Source organism: Helicoverpa zea, chromosome 28, assembly GCF_022581195.2.
Source record: "Helicoverpa zea isolate HzStark_Cry1AcR chromosome 28, ilHelZeax1.1, whole genome shotgun sequence".
Taxonomy (NCBI): Eukaryota; Metazoa; Arthropoda; class Insecta; order Lepidoptera; family Noctuidae; genus Helicoverpa; species Helicoverpa zea.
In genome coordinates this window covers 2,243,100-2,257,805 of record NC_061479.1, presented here as the reverse complement: position 1 = coordinate 2,257,805, position 14,706 = coordinate 2,243,100, and the positions used below count along the sequence as shown (strand labels likewise).

The 14,706-nt window shown below is 39.2% G+C and overlaps 1 protein-coding gene across 1 annotated transcript; it reads right to left on the bottom strand.

Annotated features, from left to right (window-relative positions):
• Positions 1-506: 506 nt before the first annotated feature.
• Positions 507-12,827, bottom strand: LOC124643807 (43 kDa receptor-associated protein of the synapse homolog). Its single transcript, XM_047182907.1, has 12 exons — positions 12,790-12,827; positions 12,192-12,274; positions 11,580-11,749; positions 8,561-8,712; positions 5,998-6,120; positions 5,137-5,320; positions 4,589-4,789; positions 3,314-3,423; positions 2,750-2,930; positions 2,182-2,372; positions 1,671-1,800; positions 507-1,004 (listed from the first exon to the last, which is right to left on the bottom strand). Exons 1-12 carry the CDS (start codon positions 12,825-12,827, stop codon positions 909-911), a joined length of 1,659 nt encoding a protein of 552 aa, XP_047038863.1. The 3' UTR covers positions 507-908.
• Positions 12,828-14,706: the final 1,879 nt, after the last annotated feature.

Here is a 14,706-nt window from a genome sequence, read left to right as displayed (position 1 = left end):
AAAAATATGTCTGCATCGCAAAGAATATACCAATTTATTTGCCAACCACGTCAATGAAACCACACATTTATATATTTATGATAAATTAAATTTAATATTAACAATATAATAATCTTTAGACATCAATATATTTTATTTTGATTGCACCGAAATGACACTTTCCTACTTACACCGCTTCGCATAGCGAGCGTGATCAAATAATTTTATTTTCAATATAATATAATTATTAGTAAATCTTCGTTCTTTAATATTAATTATCTTTTCAATCGTCATTTTCAAAATTAACAACTCATAAACGCACCTTTTTTTGATGTCCGTTGATGTAACATCGATTGCCAAACTGAGAAATTTTGAAATGAGTTAATCATAATAAACATTTTATTTTTTCAAATGTTTCTGTTAATGTTCTACAATTAAAATTTTGTCTGCTTTTGTCACTTTTTTAACTGTTATCATTATCAACATGGACTATTTTGCACAGGCCATGTTGCACAGAATATATCGATAACATCTGTGCAACATAGCCCCATCCCTATTGCACTTCAGAAGAATACCGAATTATTTCAATGTTCTATTGAAACCATAATAAAACCTCCTCTTTTTTGGGAAGACGGTTAAAAAGCAGTCAAAGTTTCAATTATAAAGCAATCTACATTTTACGATTTCAGACTAACGTTTTTTTTCCGCGCTCAAACTTTGTAACGGAAGTTTTGTTTTTCAAAAGACGCATATTTTGCACCAATTAATATAGAGACTTGCGCGTATACGAGCTTCTAAGCGCGTCAATGCTCATTCCATTTGAAAACGCTAGTCTAAACCGCTTAAAGTGTCAAAAAAAAGAACATCAGTGTTGTCAATAGATATTTTTTAAACATTTTGGTAGAAATAAATGGTAGAATTAAATAAAGTTAGACGCTGGATGTAGCCTGCTGACTACTGTGGTCTGATATTATGGAGTTCAAGTCTGATTCGCGAAGCGTTGGCGGCGTTCCGAATGGGAAGTCCTGGAAAACCATGGAATTATATTTTAAAGTCTAGTGTGACATATTTATTTTGTAGTTTTTTTTTAAAGTGTGTCGATTTTTTTTATAATATTGTTATCATGCTTAGTATTCTCCTTTGTGATAATGTTTTTCTCAATGTGTATTTCTTTCTGAGGTGTTTGACCCATGAATTATAAGAGTTTCTTGACACTGCAAACTTTAGTCGGCCGATTAGTATTAATTGGACCGACTGCAAAATTTTAATTCATGATTCCTTTTTGCTTGATTTAAACGTTTGTTTTTCAGAATTAAAATTTTAAGTACAAAATCATAGCTAGCGGTAGTTTTAAGAGCGTCATTTTCATCTTCCGAGCTTTTTTCCCAACTATGTTGGGGTCGGCTTCCATTGCTCTTGGTAGTTTTAAGAGCAATGACATTCATGTTTTCGATGAACTTGGGTCTCAATTGGAACCATGTACGGTTTCTTTAATCGTCTAAGCTCAATTAGCATTACTGTTACTATTACAGCCTTTTTATCGTCCCACTGCTGGGCTGCGGCCTCCTCTCACACAGAGAAGGATTGAGCATTAATCACCACGCGCGAGAGATGCGGGTTGCTGATTTCAGACTTAATAGTCCAGGTCTCCGGCATGCAGCTGTGTAGTGTGTGTGTGTTACCTGTCCAGCATTAGCTTTGGGCGGCGGCGGCGCGGGCGGCGCGGGCGGCGGGGCGCGGGGGGCGCGGGGGGAGGCGCACTCGGCGCACTCGGGGGCGGCGCCGCGCCCCGAGCGACGCGACCACGACTCCGGCATGCAACTGTGAAGTAATAGCGAGGTGTTAATGGTGCAACTGTGTAGTAGTATATAGAGTGGTAAAATTTATAGTATCATTGACGTGCCGAGACAATAATTGCCTTACAATCACATAAAAGACTATAGATTTTTAAACACTCTTAATAAAATTATCCTTTTGGGTCGGACAGGATTTTCGTTACATATTTAATAAAGATACATTCAAACAATAAATACAGATATACGATTATACAGATATATTCAGTCAAAGATACATATACGGTGCTTTGGAAAGCTCGATAAATTGGTGTGTCCCGGTTGTCATCTGACCACTTTATACCTGATTGTGAAGGTCAGACAAGCAGCGGGCGCAGGCGGGGGCAGCTAGTTGTATATAGATACATACGCGTGATGCACGATATGCGCGCAGGGCAGAGACGCGAGCGGCTCGGCGCGCTCGGCGAGCGGGGAGCGGCAGCGGGCGCAGGCGGGGGCAGCCCACGCGGCCGCCGCTCGCTTCTGTCGTGCCGCCGCCTCTACGTCGCCCAGACCCGTGTAGATCTCCGCTAGGCGAAGACGTACGCGACGCACTAACATCTGTGACGGAAAATATACATTGATGACTTTATGTACTGGATCCTTGGGCTAGTGAAAATGCATATGTATTGTGCAATAATATATATAAGACCTTGGAAGCTGAAAACGCAGATACACTAAAAAATATAAAAACAAAAATTACACAAAATACTGTAACAAAAATGACCAAAGAAAAAAGTTTAAGAACTGAGAATTAAAGCAAAAGTTAGGGACACTCAATTGTAACCTTAAAACAATTAATGCGAAACAAACAATTTGAATGTAACAAAAGCAAATAAAAAACAAAGTTCCAACCACCTCTTGTACCGAAAATCACATCAAGTTCTGTTTAAATATATTGTTCCATCAAACATTCTAAAAAAACACAAAATCCTTACCTTAGCCCCAACAGAAGTGGCAACTTCGAGCAGCCTGGTATTGAACTCCAACGGCCTACAGTTGCAGATCCGGCCTTGCAGTCTCAATGCTTCGAGGCATCGGGCGGCCCCGTCCATGGCTTCCATTTGAGCGAGGCGGTCGCCTAAAGCTTGACCCGCTCCCATTGCTACTTCGTAATGTCTGTGAGAGAAATTAGTGGTTGAAATAGGGAACAATATCCCGCACTTTTCTGCAAAAGCGTGGTACATAGTACTTTGGATAAGGACAATACGGGCATTAGAAAAGTTGGCGCCCAACTGGCACCAGTGGTCCCACACTGGGCGCCAATAGTAATTTTGTTAAATTTTAAGGAAATGGAACGTAATTTTAGATTAGATTCTATTTGGCCTCCGCGAGCTAGTATAAAAATTGTTTTTTTTGACACTGGTGTTAAGCCTCACTAAATTAATTCATTTGTAATCCATTCAAAACGAATGACATTATTTTAGAAGGTACTTCAACATAGATATTAATAAAGATACATAAGACACCAGCATATCCAGATATCAAAATAAAGTACATACCTCAAAGCCTTCCCGATGTCACATTTCCTACGGTACACGTCACCTGCGATGCGGACAGCTCGCGCGTAACACCCCTGGTCTCCCGCCACCGCAGCTAGGCGTAATGCCTCCTGCAATAGCAGAGACCGGTAGATTGATCATTTTATAATCTACTAGCGAGTTAGCGACCCGCTCCGGCTTCGCACGGGATAACAGTATTTCCCCACTATTCATTATATTAACCTTTCTCTTTAATCACTCTTTTTATTAAAAAAAACGCATGAAAATCGGTTGCGTAGTTTTGAAGATTTAAGCGTACAAAGGGAAATAGGGACAGAAAAAGCGACTTTGTTTTATACTATGTAGTGATATATCGGGTGTGTCGTTCACAATCACATTAAATCATATCGCATATACTTTATGATATTCTATAGCGAATTGTAAAAAAAATAACCTAATCCATTCAGTGGTTTAACCACAGGAGTCATTTTTCGTTTTTATAATTTACAACATCAAAGTAAAGCAGAGATAAAGTTAGGAGTATCGTATGTTTTGATCAGTTGACAGCTGTCAGTTTTCAAAGGAGAATTTCAGTTGTTTGTAATGACTGACTTTTATATGGTGTTCTAATTTTTGCACATTTTTATTCCATTTACTTTGTTTGAAAAAAACATTTTTTTATTTTTACGTATTTTTCTTTTATCTTTGTGTTAATCGACATATATTAACCAGTATATTAACGCATTTCATTTAATGTGATTATGAACGACACACCCGATATAGAGTTATATAAAAATAATGTCACTTTTCGTTGAAATTTTCTAACTCAAGAATGGGTCAAATGTTTAACTTTTGTTTAGACGGTTTATGAACCTTTTTTGTAACAAAATGGTGGACTTTATACCTTGCGAAGCACACGACTCGGTCACTAGTTTATATTGTAAAATCATACTTTTGTATGTTGGATCTTTAAGCTGTTAAAATATGTGCAAAAATATATAAATCTTTGGATGCTGAAAATGCGGATCCATAGCTGTAAAATAAAAACTAAAAAAAATACCAGCCATTCCGGCAAGCCTCCTGCAATATGTATTTAACTACCATTAGTTACTGCAGTCCTGGTACATATAGCCCCAAGTTCACCTACAACATAAAATCCGTTTTTCCTAAAACAACTGTTTAACAACTCAATTCAATTCCGTCTGTCGGACTTACTGGCTTCTGACTACCCCTATAACGACTGCTAAGGATGTTCAGTGACACCTGGGATCTATGTTATAAGACATGCAAACTTACATTACAATAATCATGAGCATCGCCCAGCTCGCCACGAGCTCTCAAAGCGGCGGCCATTTGCAATAGCGCGGTGCGGTGGTGCCGGGTGTTGAGGTCGGCGGCGCGGGGCCCGCGGCCCAGGTCGCAGGCGCGGGCCGCACATGCTACTGCGCGTTCTGCGTCGCGGAGACGACGCCACAGTTCTGAGAGACCTACGTATACCTGCGGAATTATGTTGATGATGTTGTGTGAAGGTCATTTATAAGCATAAACGATTTATTTTCTACAAAAATATGTACAGAGTTATTTACAAGTTTTTACACTAAAGCTAAAAACTCTTCATCAATTTTGCTAAAGACGCTTAATTCATGTTCTTTTATATACGTTTCTATTTTTATTTTTGTATATAGAATTTTAATTTAAAAAATAAGAAGTATAAGTTTGTATATAAAGTGTGTACATATTTGTTTAACGCATATACATGTATTATATTATGAAAAAAAATCAATATTTTGCCACAATCTTACCATAACAAGAACTTTACCATAACGAGAACCACACAAACTTACCTGCAACAACAGGGTATTATCATTCTGCGCTTGAGCCACAGCCAGAGCCTTTTGGAAAGCGTCCATAGCTTTAGAAAACGCTCCCAGTTCTAAACTGACGGCTGCCACAGTTAGGTGTACGCAACCCGCCGTGGATCCGCCGCCGCAATCGTTGTAGAGTGCTTGACGAGCATAGGAAAGGGCTCTGGAAGAGAAATTGTCAGTTTTTAGGGGGTTTCTGAAAGTTTTCTAGCAATTTATATATTATGTCGACGTCTCCTAAGTATACTGAGTCAACTAACAAATTTTGCGAATTTCACTTTTTTGTGTATTTACAATATTGTTATTGTTATTTGTGTTAATACACAAAAAAGTGCAATTCGCAAAATTTGTTAGTTGACTCAGTATACTTAGGAGCCGTCGATGTTGGTTCTCATATGTCAGTTTTTAAGTCAGAACGTTTGTCGCCAGTTGTATTGTAAAACCCTTTCTGTCACGGGCCAGCGGGATTGTTCGAAAGAGTTACCACGGCCCTGATACACAAAGAGCTCCAGAAGGAACATGGTGGGTTTTAGTCAGCTAAAGTCTAACTGTGGGTGCAGCGTGATCCAAATAGCAAAAAAGGTTATAAACTCCTACTAGCTTACGCCAGCAGTCCTTCCCGTGGAATAAAAAGCATTTTTCGATAAGTGATCTATCTTATCCCAAAATAATGTTCAAACTTGACAGTAATTCCTGAGAGAATTGAGTTCAAAAGACACTTCAGCTCTACAAAATTGGTATAGATACTTAAGGATTCTTCTTATTCCAAGTCCAGGTTTCTATATATTACACCTTAAACTTCTTATGTTACCCATATAATCAATGGTCAGATTTACTTGCCTGTCGAGTCCTCCCAAGGTCTGATGTGCTCTAGCGAGGTTCAAGTAAGCTTCAGCCCTCATCGGCGCCGAGTCCAGCTCTTCAGATATACCCAGCTGTCTGTTCGCGAATTCCAGGGATTCTCTGAGAACAAAGTATTTATATATTAACTACTAGCTGTTTCCCATGGTTTCACCCGCTTCAAGGTTTCAAACCATTCGAAGATTAAAAAAAAAATTGAAATGAACCAATAAGACCATATACAATATAACCATACCAGCTCTAGCCCGGTCTCAGATAAAAATCTTCTACTTCTTCCAAGCGTATGTCCCGTTTATGTAATTTTGATATGTGTAAGCTATATTACAGCCCAGTTTTATCAAACCCATCCAGTGGCTTTTGTGTGAAAAAGGAACAATCATCCATATAGCTACAAATACAAACTTTCGCTTTTATAATATTAGTAAGATAGATACCGTGTAGGATACATACATATTTAGTTTGCCCAAGACATCATCATCGCCCGAGCCTTTTCCCAACTATGTTGGGGTCTGCTTCCAGTCTAACTGGATTCAGCTGAGTACCGGTGTGCCGCAAGGAGCGACTATTTTTTGCTCAAACTGACAGTTTGCGTAAGATATATTTGAAAAAAATATAATTTACTTACATGGCAACTCAAAACAGTTATGTTTACAATTAACAGCACAGACAGCTATCAGCAATAAAGCTATCAAATCAAACTTTTTACGTTACCAAACTATTTTGGCGTTCTTCCAAATAACAGAAAAAAAAAACTAATATACATAATAAACGGGGATTTTCTTTTGAAAACTTGCCAAACTACGGCTGTTGACGATCCGTAGTAGAATAACGATTTATAGTAATGACAACATTACATTTTGTGGCGGGACGGAAGTATTTTTTGTTGAGCAATGTGAATAGGAAAACATATTATAATTCGCGGGAACTTCTTCGCGCAATCGCATAAAAAGTAGCTTATTGCATTGCCTTCCTCGAATAGGTTATCTAAAACTGAAAGATTTTTTTTTAAATCGAACTGTTTTCAATAGGTAAAAAGTATTAACTCCAAAAAAGATTGCCAACCGTGAGATGACCGTTGGAAGAAGATGATCTTCGGACCACAAATAAAAAAGAAAGACAATATTTTTCCTGTTCACTGTTAGTTGTCAATTGCCTAACGATTGCCTAGTGCAGAGGCGGCGTTAGGCGTGGGCGACGTGGGCCACCGCCTACGGCCTCGCGCCTCAAAAATTTTTAAACCGAGAATAAAAAAAAATAAGATATAAATCAATTTTCTTTCTTTTAATTTCTGTTTAATTCCGCGTTAAATTTGAGAAATTCTCGCACAACGAACTTTTATGTTCCAAAACTCAAAAATTTTCGCGCTCGCTTCGCTCGCGGTTACTTTGCACTTAATTTTTTTATCACATACAGCTACTTTTAATGTCCCAATACTCACAAAAATTCGCGCTCCCTTCGCTCGCGGCTTCTTCACTTCACAGTTGCCTTTTATCATATATGTTTAGGACTTTTAGTGATCCAAAACTCAAAAATTTACTTACTTCACTGTACAGTTGTTTTCATTGTCAGTGTCAACATTTTTTAGTCTACCCCAGCAAAAAGGTAGCGTCGTTTTTAAGTCCTTTTACTAATAAGAAAGTAACTTATAGTTTCCATATGAACTTTCTTTAAGTCGGTACTACTTTAAGTCCCAAAATTTTAATACATAGGCGTCAACAAAGAGTTATACATACATTTGGGATACATTTTAAGTAATTTTTGTTTTGAGTTCTAAAATATTATAAAAAATTTCGTGCTCGCTTCGCTCGCGTAATCAGAAGCTATGTTCCCGTATTTCTGCCATCACCAACCAGCAATACCTTATGTACGATTGGGCTACGTTTTACGTAATTTTTGCTTTGACTTGTTAACTATAAAAAAAAATCGGTAACTGCATATTATGTCTCTGTTTTTCCTACGGGTTTGAATTGCAATTGGAGGGCGCCGTAGAAATCTCGCCCAGGGCGCTGGTAGAGTTAAAACCGGCACTAAATAGAAACGTATAATAGTGTTATTCAGTACTAGCTTCTGCCAGCGACTTTAATCTAATTTGTATTTTTATGAATAAAAACTTGGCAGTGTTAATTGTTTTGTTTGTTTTTATTATTTTAAAGAATCCGTCTTCAGGTCGCCATAGAACAGGGCCTCGCGAAATCTGTCTTGCCCACATCAAATTTAGGCCTTGCCCCGCCACTGGCCTAGTGTCATAGTATTCAGAAATAAGCCTGACGACCTCTGACTTGGAATTTTAAACAACGAATATTGGTGAGAAGCATTCGAGGACGACGGGTTTGCGTTCACTCCGAAGTATGGGGGCATCCGGTATAGCCTCGGCGTCACACAGTCCGGAGCCCGGAGTCAAGTAAACGAGGATAATGTTTATATAATGAATGCATAGATGGGTGTATTTTTTTATATAATTTTGGGCAGAGCGTAAAACGTTCTGGCCAAACTTTCTGTCGTCTTGGAATATTCAGTCCTTAAAATCTCGTTGCCTACTTACCGATACTTCCCGAAGTCCATATAAGCCTGGTACAAGTGGCCTAGGAGCGCGAACTTGTCACTCCGATGTCTGACTCCTCGGAGAGCAGACAGCCAGACCTTGACTGCTAGCCGTTGTTCATTCTGACCGTAGAGACGGACTCCGCGCTCGATCTGGGGAAAAAATCAAGTTTTATAGGGTATGTCTAAAATGTTCACGACTTTTCATTATATAAGTCGTAATAAGGCGTGTGCAGTACGATTTAAGGCTCAGTGGTTTTTCTCATATAAGGAGATCAGCCAGCTGCGCAGGACATATTATAGTGAACGAGCATTTGCTTGGACACAGGTGCACTCACTATTCCTTCACTCTTATAGCGCGATGGGACGACAATCCCACACCACCGCAGAGAAATCACAAGCAAGTCCAACATTTACCTGCTCTCCGATACATGTGTGTATCAATTATCAACTTCCTGGCCCGTCTGCTTTATGAAAGTTTATTAAACCCACATTTAGGCCCGAACTGAAGGTGGAAATTAAGGCCTCAAGCTCAGCAATCGTGCTGACCGTCTGAATCGTGACAACTGCACCAACGAGGCAGTCATCTATATACATATAATAAATCTGTAAAAATACTTTGTCTGTACATTGAATATAATAAAAAAATTATAATTGAGTGGGGTTCAGAAACAGTAACAGAGCACAAATCCAAAAAAAAATCCGTCTGTTTGTCTGTATGTCTGTTTGTTTGTACACGCTAATCTTCGGAACTCTGGACGGATTTCAATGATTTTTTCTTTGTTGTATCGGTATAAAGTCTGGGCAACATATAGGCTATAATTTATCTTCGAAACTTGAAGACCTGATGCAGAACTGCAACAAACCAACAAAACTATAAGAGATACGAAAATGGTGCCATGGCAAAAATTTTTCCACGTGATGAGCATTTTCGGCTGGGAGAATCAATTTGAAGATTTGGAACACCTGATGTGGAACCCCAAGAGCCCAGCTACTCTGTAGCATATACGGGTATGACGTTTTAGCAAAAGTTGTTCAATCTGATAAGCACTCTCTGTTGACTTATAAGAATTGAAGATCTAAAACACCTGATGTGGAACTCCAGAAGCCCAGTTAGACTATAGCATATAAAGGTATGACGTTTTAGCAAAAGTTGTTCAATCTAATAAGCACTCTCTATTGACTTATAAAAATCGAAGATCTGGAACACCTGATGTGGAACTTCAAGAGCCCAGCTACACGATAGCATACATAGCAATACCGTTTTAGCAATAGTTGTTCAATCTGATGAGCACTCTCTGTAGACTTTTAAAAATCGAAGATCTAAAACACCTGAAGTTGAACTCCAAGTGCCCTACTACACTTGAAATGTATAGTAATGACGTTTTAGCAAAAGTTGTTCGATCTGATGGACATTTCCTGTTGCCTTATGAGAATCGAAGATCAGATTGCCTTATGAGAAACATCTGATGTGGAAATGAAAACTATCTCTAATTTCACTGTACAATCATATAATAAGCTGGAAGTCCCCTCCACTATATCATCATCAATTTAACTCTATTGACCCAAAACTTTATAGAATGAATACAGTTCAAGTTTTAATGCTATTTGAGTGTTGTATTCTTTTCCATTTATCTTCGTGACACGATGGCCTACTCAGTAACGCGGGGGGCGAGGGGGCAGTCAGCTAGATTTTAATTGATCAGATATCTTCTTCACAATAAAACTATTACCATGGCTAGAAAGAGGTCGAATCTTTTCCCATTGGAACATTTTCATAACAACAAAGGAACATTTTCCTAGGGAGAAAATCATAAGATCCTAAAAATATCCCGAAGAGCGTTTGGAAGGACTCGATGCTGTTCGAGAACATCAGTCTGCAACTTGCTCCGAGGAAATCTCATCGGATCGCAAAGCGCCCTTCCGTCATTGGCATATTTACGCATCTACATCCATATCTCTAGAGAACTTCTCAAGTAAAGAATATGCTACGCATTGTCTCGCGAGTCGGAAACGTTCACTGATACAAAATAAGCATGGTGAATTAGTCCGTCTTTTAGGTAGCCCTAAAATAATGGACAAGTATTTTTTCTTTTCTTTCACAAACAAATAACAACGAAGATGCAACACGCTTGAATTTCGTGTTAAGTTACTTCTTAGTACAAATTTTACATAGACGTGACTTCACGAGCCCCCATTCTCCGACTTTGTTGCGTTAAATCTCATTGTTATTACCGATGCAACTGAGTACCAGTGTTTTACAAGAAACGACTGCCTATCTGACCTCCACAACCCGGTTACCCGCTCAACCCAAAACCTCTTGGTAAAACTGGTCACACTTACTGGCTTCTGACTACCCATAACGACTGCCAAGGATGTTCATTGACAGTTGGGACACACTGGGAATGATCGCTCCTCCAAAAACCGGTCATTGGTGTCCAAAATATACTTAGAAAGTACATACGAACTAAGAAAAGTTGCATTAATAATAATAAATTCGTTTATTTTCTCTACACAGTTGGTGCCTTAAAAATACTGATGAGATAAAATGAGATCTGGAATCGAAGTCACACACTCATACTTGAGAGATTGGTTTTCTAAATACTAGGTCACCACTACTTGGTTATCTTAGGGTCCGTTCAGAAAGATCACTTAAATGCGGACTAATTAGAATCACTGGTCACGCCTATTGCGCTTTAGTTCTCAGCGTTTTGTATAGTCTGCTGTGCTTTTGCCGTTGACGTACAAAAGTTAAATATATGGAACGTTTCGAATGATTTTGCGTATCCCGTTGTTTTCCCGTCAACGGGCCCTTAAAATTCAACATCAGACGATTCAGATCTTTGATTTTGCTGACCCCGTAGTCGCTGGCGTAAGGGACAGGATCCGCGTACGAAGTCGCGGGCAGAAGCTAGTTTATAAGTAAATAATTGTGTGTTAGTGATCTAGTTCTCTTAAAAAACATCTGCCATCTAGCAACCACATAAACCACATCAGAAACTCCTCAGATCTTGCCTCACCTTCCTCCGTGCGAGATACTGGTCCAGCCTCGACCTGCAGGCTCGGAAGCAGTCGAGCAGGCCAGCGGCGGGCGGGCGGTGAGCGGGCCCGAAGCGGGCGCCCCACACCAGCGTGCCATTCCGCCCGGAGCCAGCGTTCGCGCGGTATTCTTCGGCGAATGGGTAGGCTTCTGCGAAAATTAAGTGAAAGAGCAAATTAGCATATGTACGTATAAAATAGCTTTCGCAATAGCAAATTGCTATTCTTGGTTTTTCTCAGTGTATCGGACGGGGGCGGCTAGCAAAAGATAACACCAGAAATCAACACTGTTGCTGGGGAGTTTAATTCACCATTTCTTCTTCCCAGTGAAAATATATATAGGAAGCTTCTTGGTGAAGCTGTGAAGCTGTTTTTTATCGCCTGCAAATAGTGCAGATAATAATAAAAAAAATGTTTTTTTTTTAATCTTTTTTCACAAGTATGATTTTTTTTTTCAACTCTCAATGTTTCGCGTAAAGGAAGAAAGATCAAAAAGATCTGCTAGTGGGAAAGTGCTGGTATCGCGGACTTTTCCGCCTGACACGTTCAAAAGTTTTTCACTAAACTAATAGGCTCTCTAAGTTGTACGTTACCTTGTGGCTCTTCGAGGTGGTGTCTGGATGGGTCAGGTGAGCTCAGCAGACGTGTCGCCGACAGCTGGTGGGCCGGCACCCCGCTGTAACAGAACAGTGACGATTTGGATATTTTGGACCAAAAATTTGTCAAATCAAGGACCTCAAGTTTTCGCAGTTTTGGACATGAACGTTACCCAATTTTGGACCCCAACTACCTTACATATTTGGCTCCAACTTTACCCAATTTTGTACCTCAACGTCTTCCAATTTCGGAGCCCCAAGATGGATACTAACTTAATTAGGATCTCTAGTTTTGAACAACGTTAGCCAATTTTGGTTTCGAACTTTGCTAATTAATAGGCTTATATTAGCTTCACTTTTAACTATGTATGTAAGAAAATCTTGGTATTTTAATTTGACCCACTTCCCGACCTTCGATTAGAATGATTTTTTTAGGTATGAAGTTTTAATTTTTTACTTTTTTAATTCTGAGTTGTTCATTTGCTCCATTTGGACCCCATCGCTGTTTTATTTGGACCCTACTTGTAAAAATTTTTGACCTCAATGTGAACCTAATTTTGGACCCCAACTTTACCCAATTTGGGACACCACTTACCCTAGGAAGTCGCGCGACTCTATAGAGTCCCATGACATGTTCCGCGGGTGTAGCTGACAGCGTCACCTACTAGTTGGATGCATCACGCTATCTCGCTCGCTCAGCGCGGTGAGTCGCTGCGAAAGAGAGAGACAAGTGTATGTGAGTTCATGTTGTTTGAAATTATTTTTCCGATGTTTGTATGACGGTTTTTTTTTTAACGTCAAAAATCATCAAATGACCCCTCCTGCTGTGGGTTAGCAGCGGTGATAGGGAGTGTCAGACTCTTACTGACTAAAAACCGTCGTGTTTCGTCATAGGCCTTTTATGTACCAGGGCCGCGGTATCTCTTTTGAACAACCCGCAGCCCCGGAGGACGCTTTTACAGGGGTTTTCTGACCGACATTTTGTAGGAGGGATTGCCCGGGTAACTGGGTTGAGGGGGTCAGATAGGCAGTCGCTTCCTGTAAAACACTGGTACTCACCTGCATCCGGTTAGACTGAAAGCCGACCCCAACATAGTTGGGAAAAAGGCTCGGGAGATGATGACTACGTAAAGAAGTAAATAATTATGTACTACCTACTCTCATATATACTGCCTTATATTCTCCCCTATTTGTATACTCCGGATATGAACTTCTTCTTATGTACTACCCCAATCTTCTTTCCCTACGTACATTTTATGTTAGTAAAACAGCAGATGGGAACTGGTAAAAATAAATTGCAGTTTAATTACAAATCTCACCTGATTAAGAGTAATTGTGATTAATGTAGTGATCCATAACATCCATTGTTACAACACTGCTGACACACATCTGATCACGGATTGATTACCTGTAAACATAGAAATAGAAAGTGTAAATATTTGTGGGATAATCTCTGCAACTACTGAGTAAGGCACGATAGCGAAGGTTTCTGTCCAACAATTATAACTAGGTAGGTTCAACGCTTTCAAACTAGCGGATTTTACGTTCGGTTTTTCCCCAAGAGGATCACGCAAAAAAGGAGCAGAAAATACAACAAAAAAGTATTATAAACTGAAACTGCTGAGTCTATATAGGCAAATTGGACTCGCGCATGGAAGCGAAGGGTTCCGTATAGTTATTACTACACTAGCGGAGTTTCCGCTCATATTTTTTGAGGGTATCGTACAGGTGATGTAGCGTGACAGCAAACAATTGACAACAACCGGTTTCAACGATGTGATGCTTTTTGTGTCGCACGTAAAAAAAACGAGCTGAAAATTCGCTGGTGGAAAACCGCTGTTAATATTGAGCTAAGGTATTTTGGTAAAGATAGCAATGTTAGATAATACGATTTAAACTGTAGAGTTATATATAACACATATAAAAACAAAGGCATTTACCGTCAGTTGCACAAAGCTCCATTAAAATTAAAGCCTCATTAAATCTATTGCTAATACTTTTTATCTTTTTGACAAAGAAAGAGTCAGCAATAGATTTAAAGAAACTTTAACTTTAATGGAGCTTTGTGCAACTGACGGATACACGTACATAATCTTAAATAAGAATATTGTTCCTACATACTGAGAAACTAAGACCAAATTGCACCATTTACTTAGAACGATAACCAGCCATAGGCACATAGACCTGGCGTATATTTGGTTAAATCAGCGATATGACAGCTGAAAATGGTTCGCTTATATCGTTATAGTTAAAAAGTGCAACTCACGGTAAATATAAAGAAACTATTCAGCCCACATTGGAGTAAAATGCAACAAATAATGCAAGAAATGAACTATTGTATCCCCGACCTATAAAAACTTGCTTAACAATGAATTTTTCAGCTGACTCTAAACTTCGGGGCGGTGTAATAAATTCTCTGGGGACACTGCTTTTTCGCGACTAACTGTTGGCAGTAGAATGGCTTTGTAATGTAGTTTTAGAAAGCACTGAAGCCTAGTAATATTATAAATGC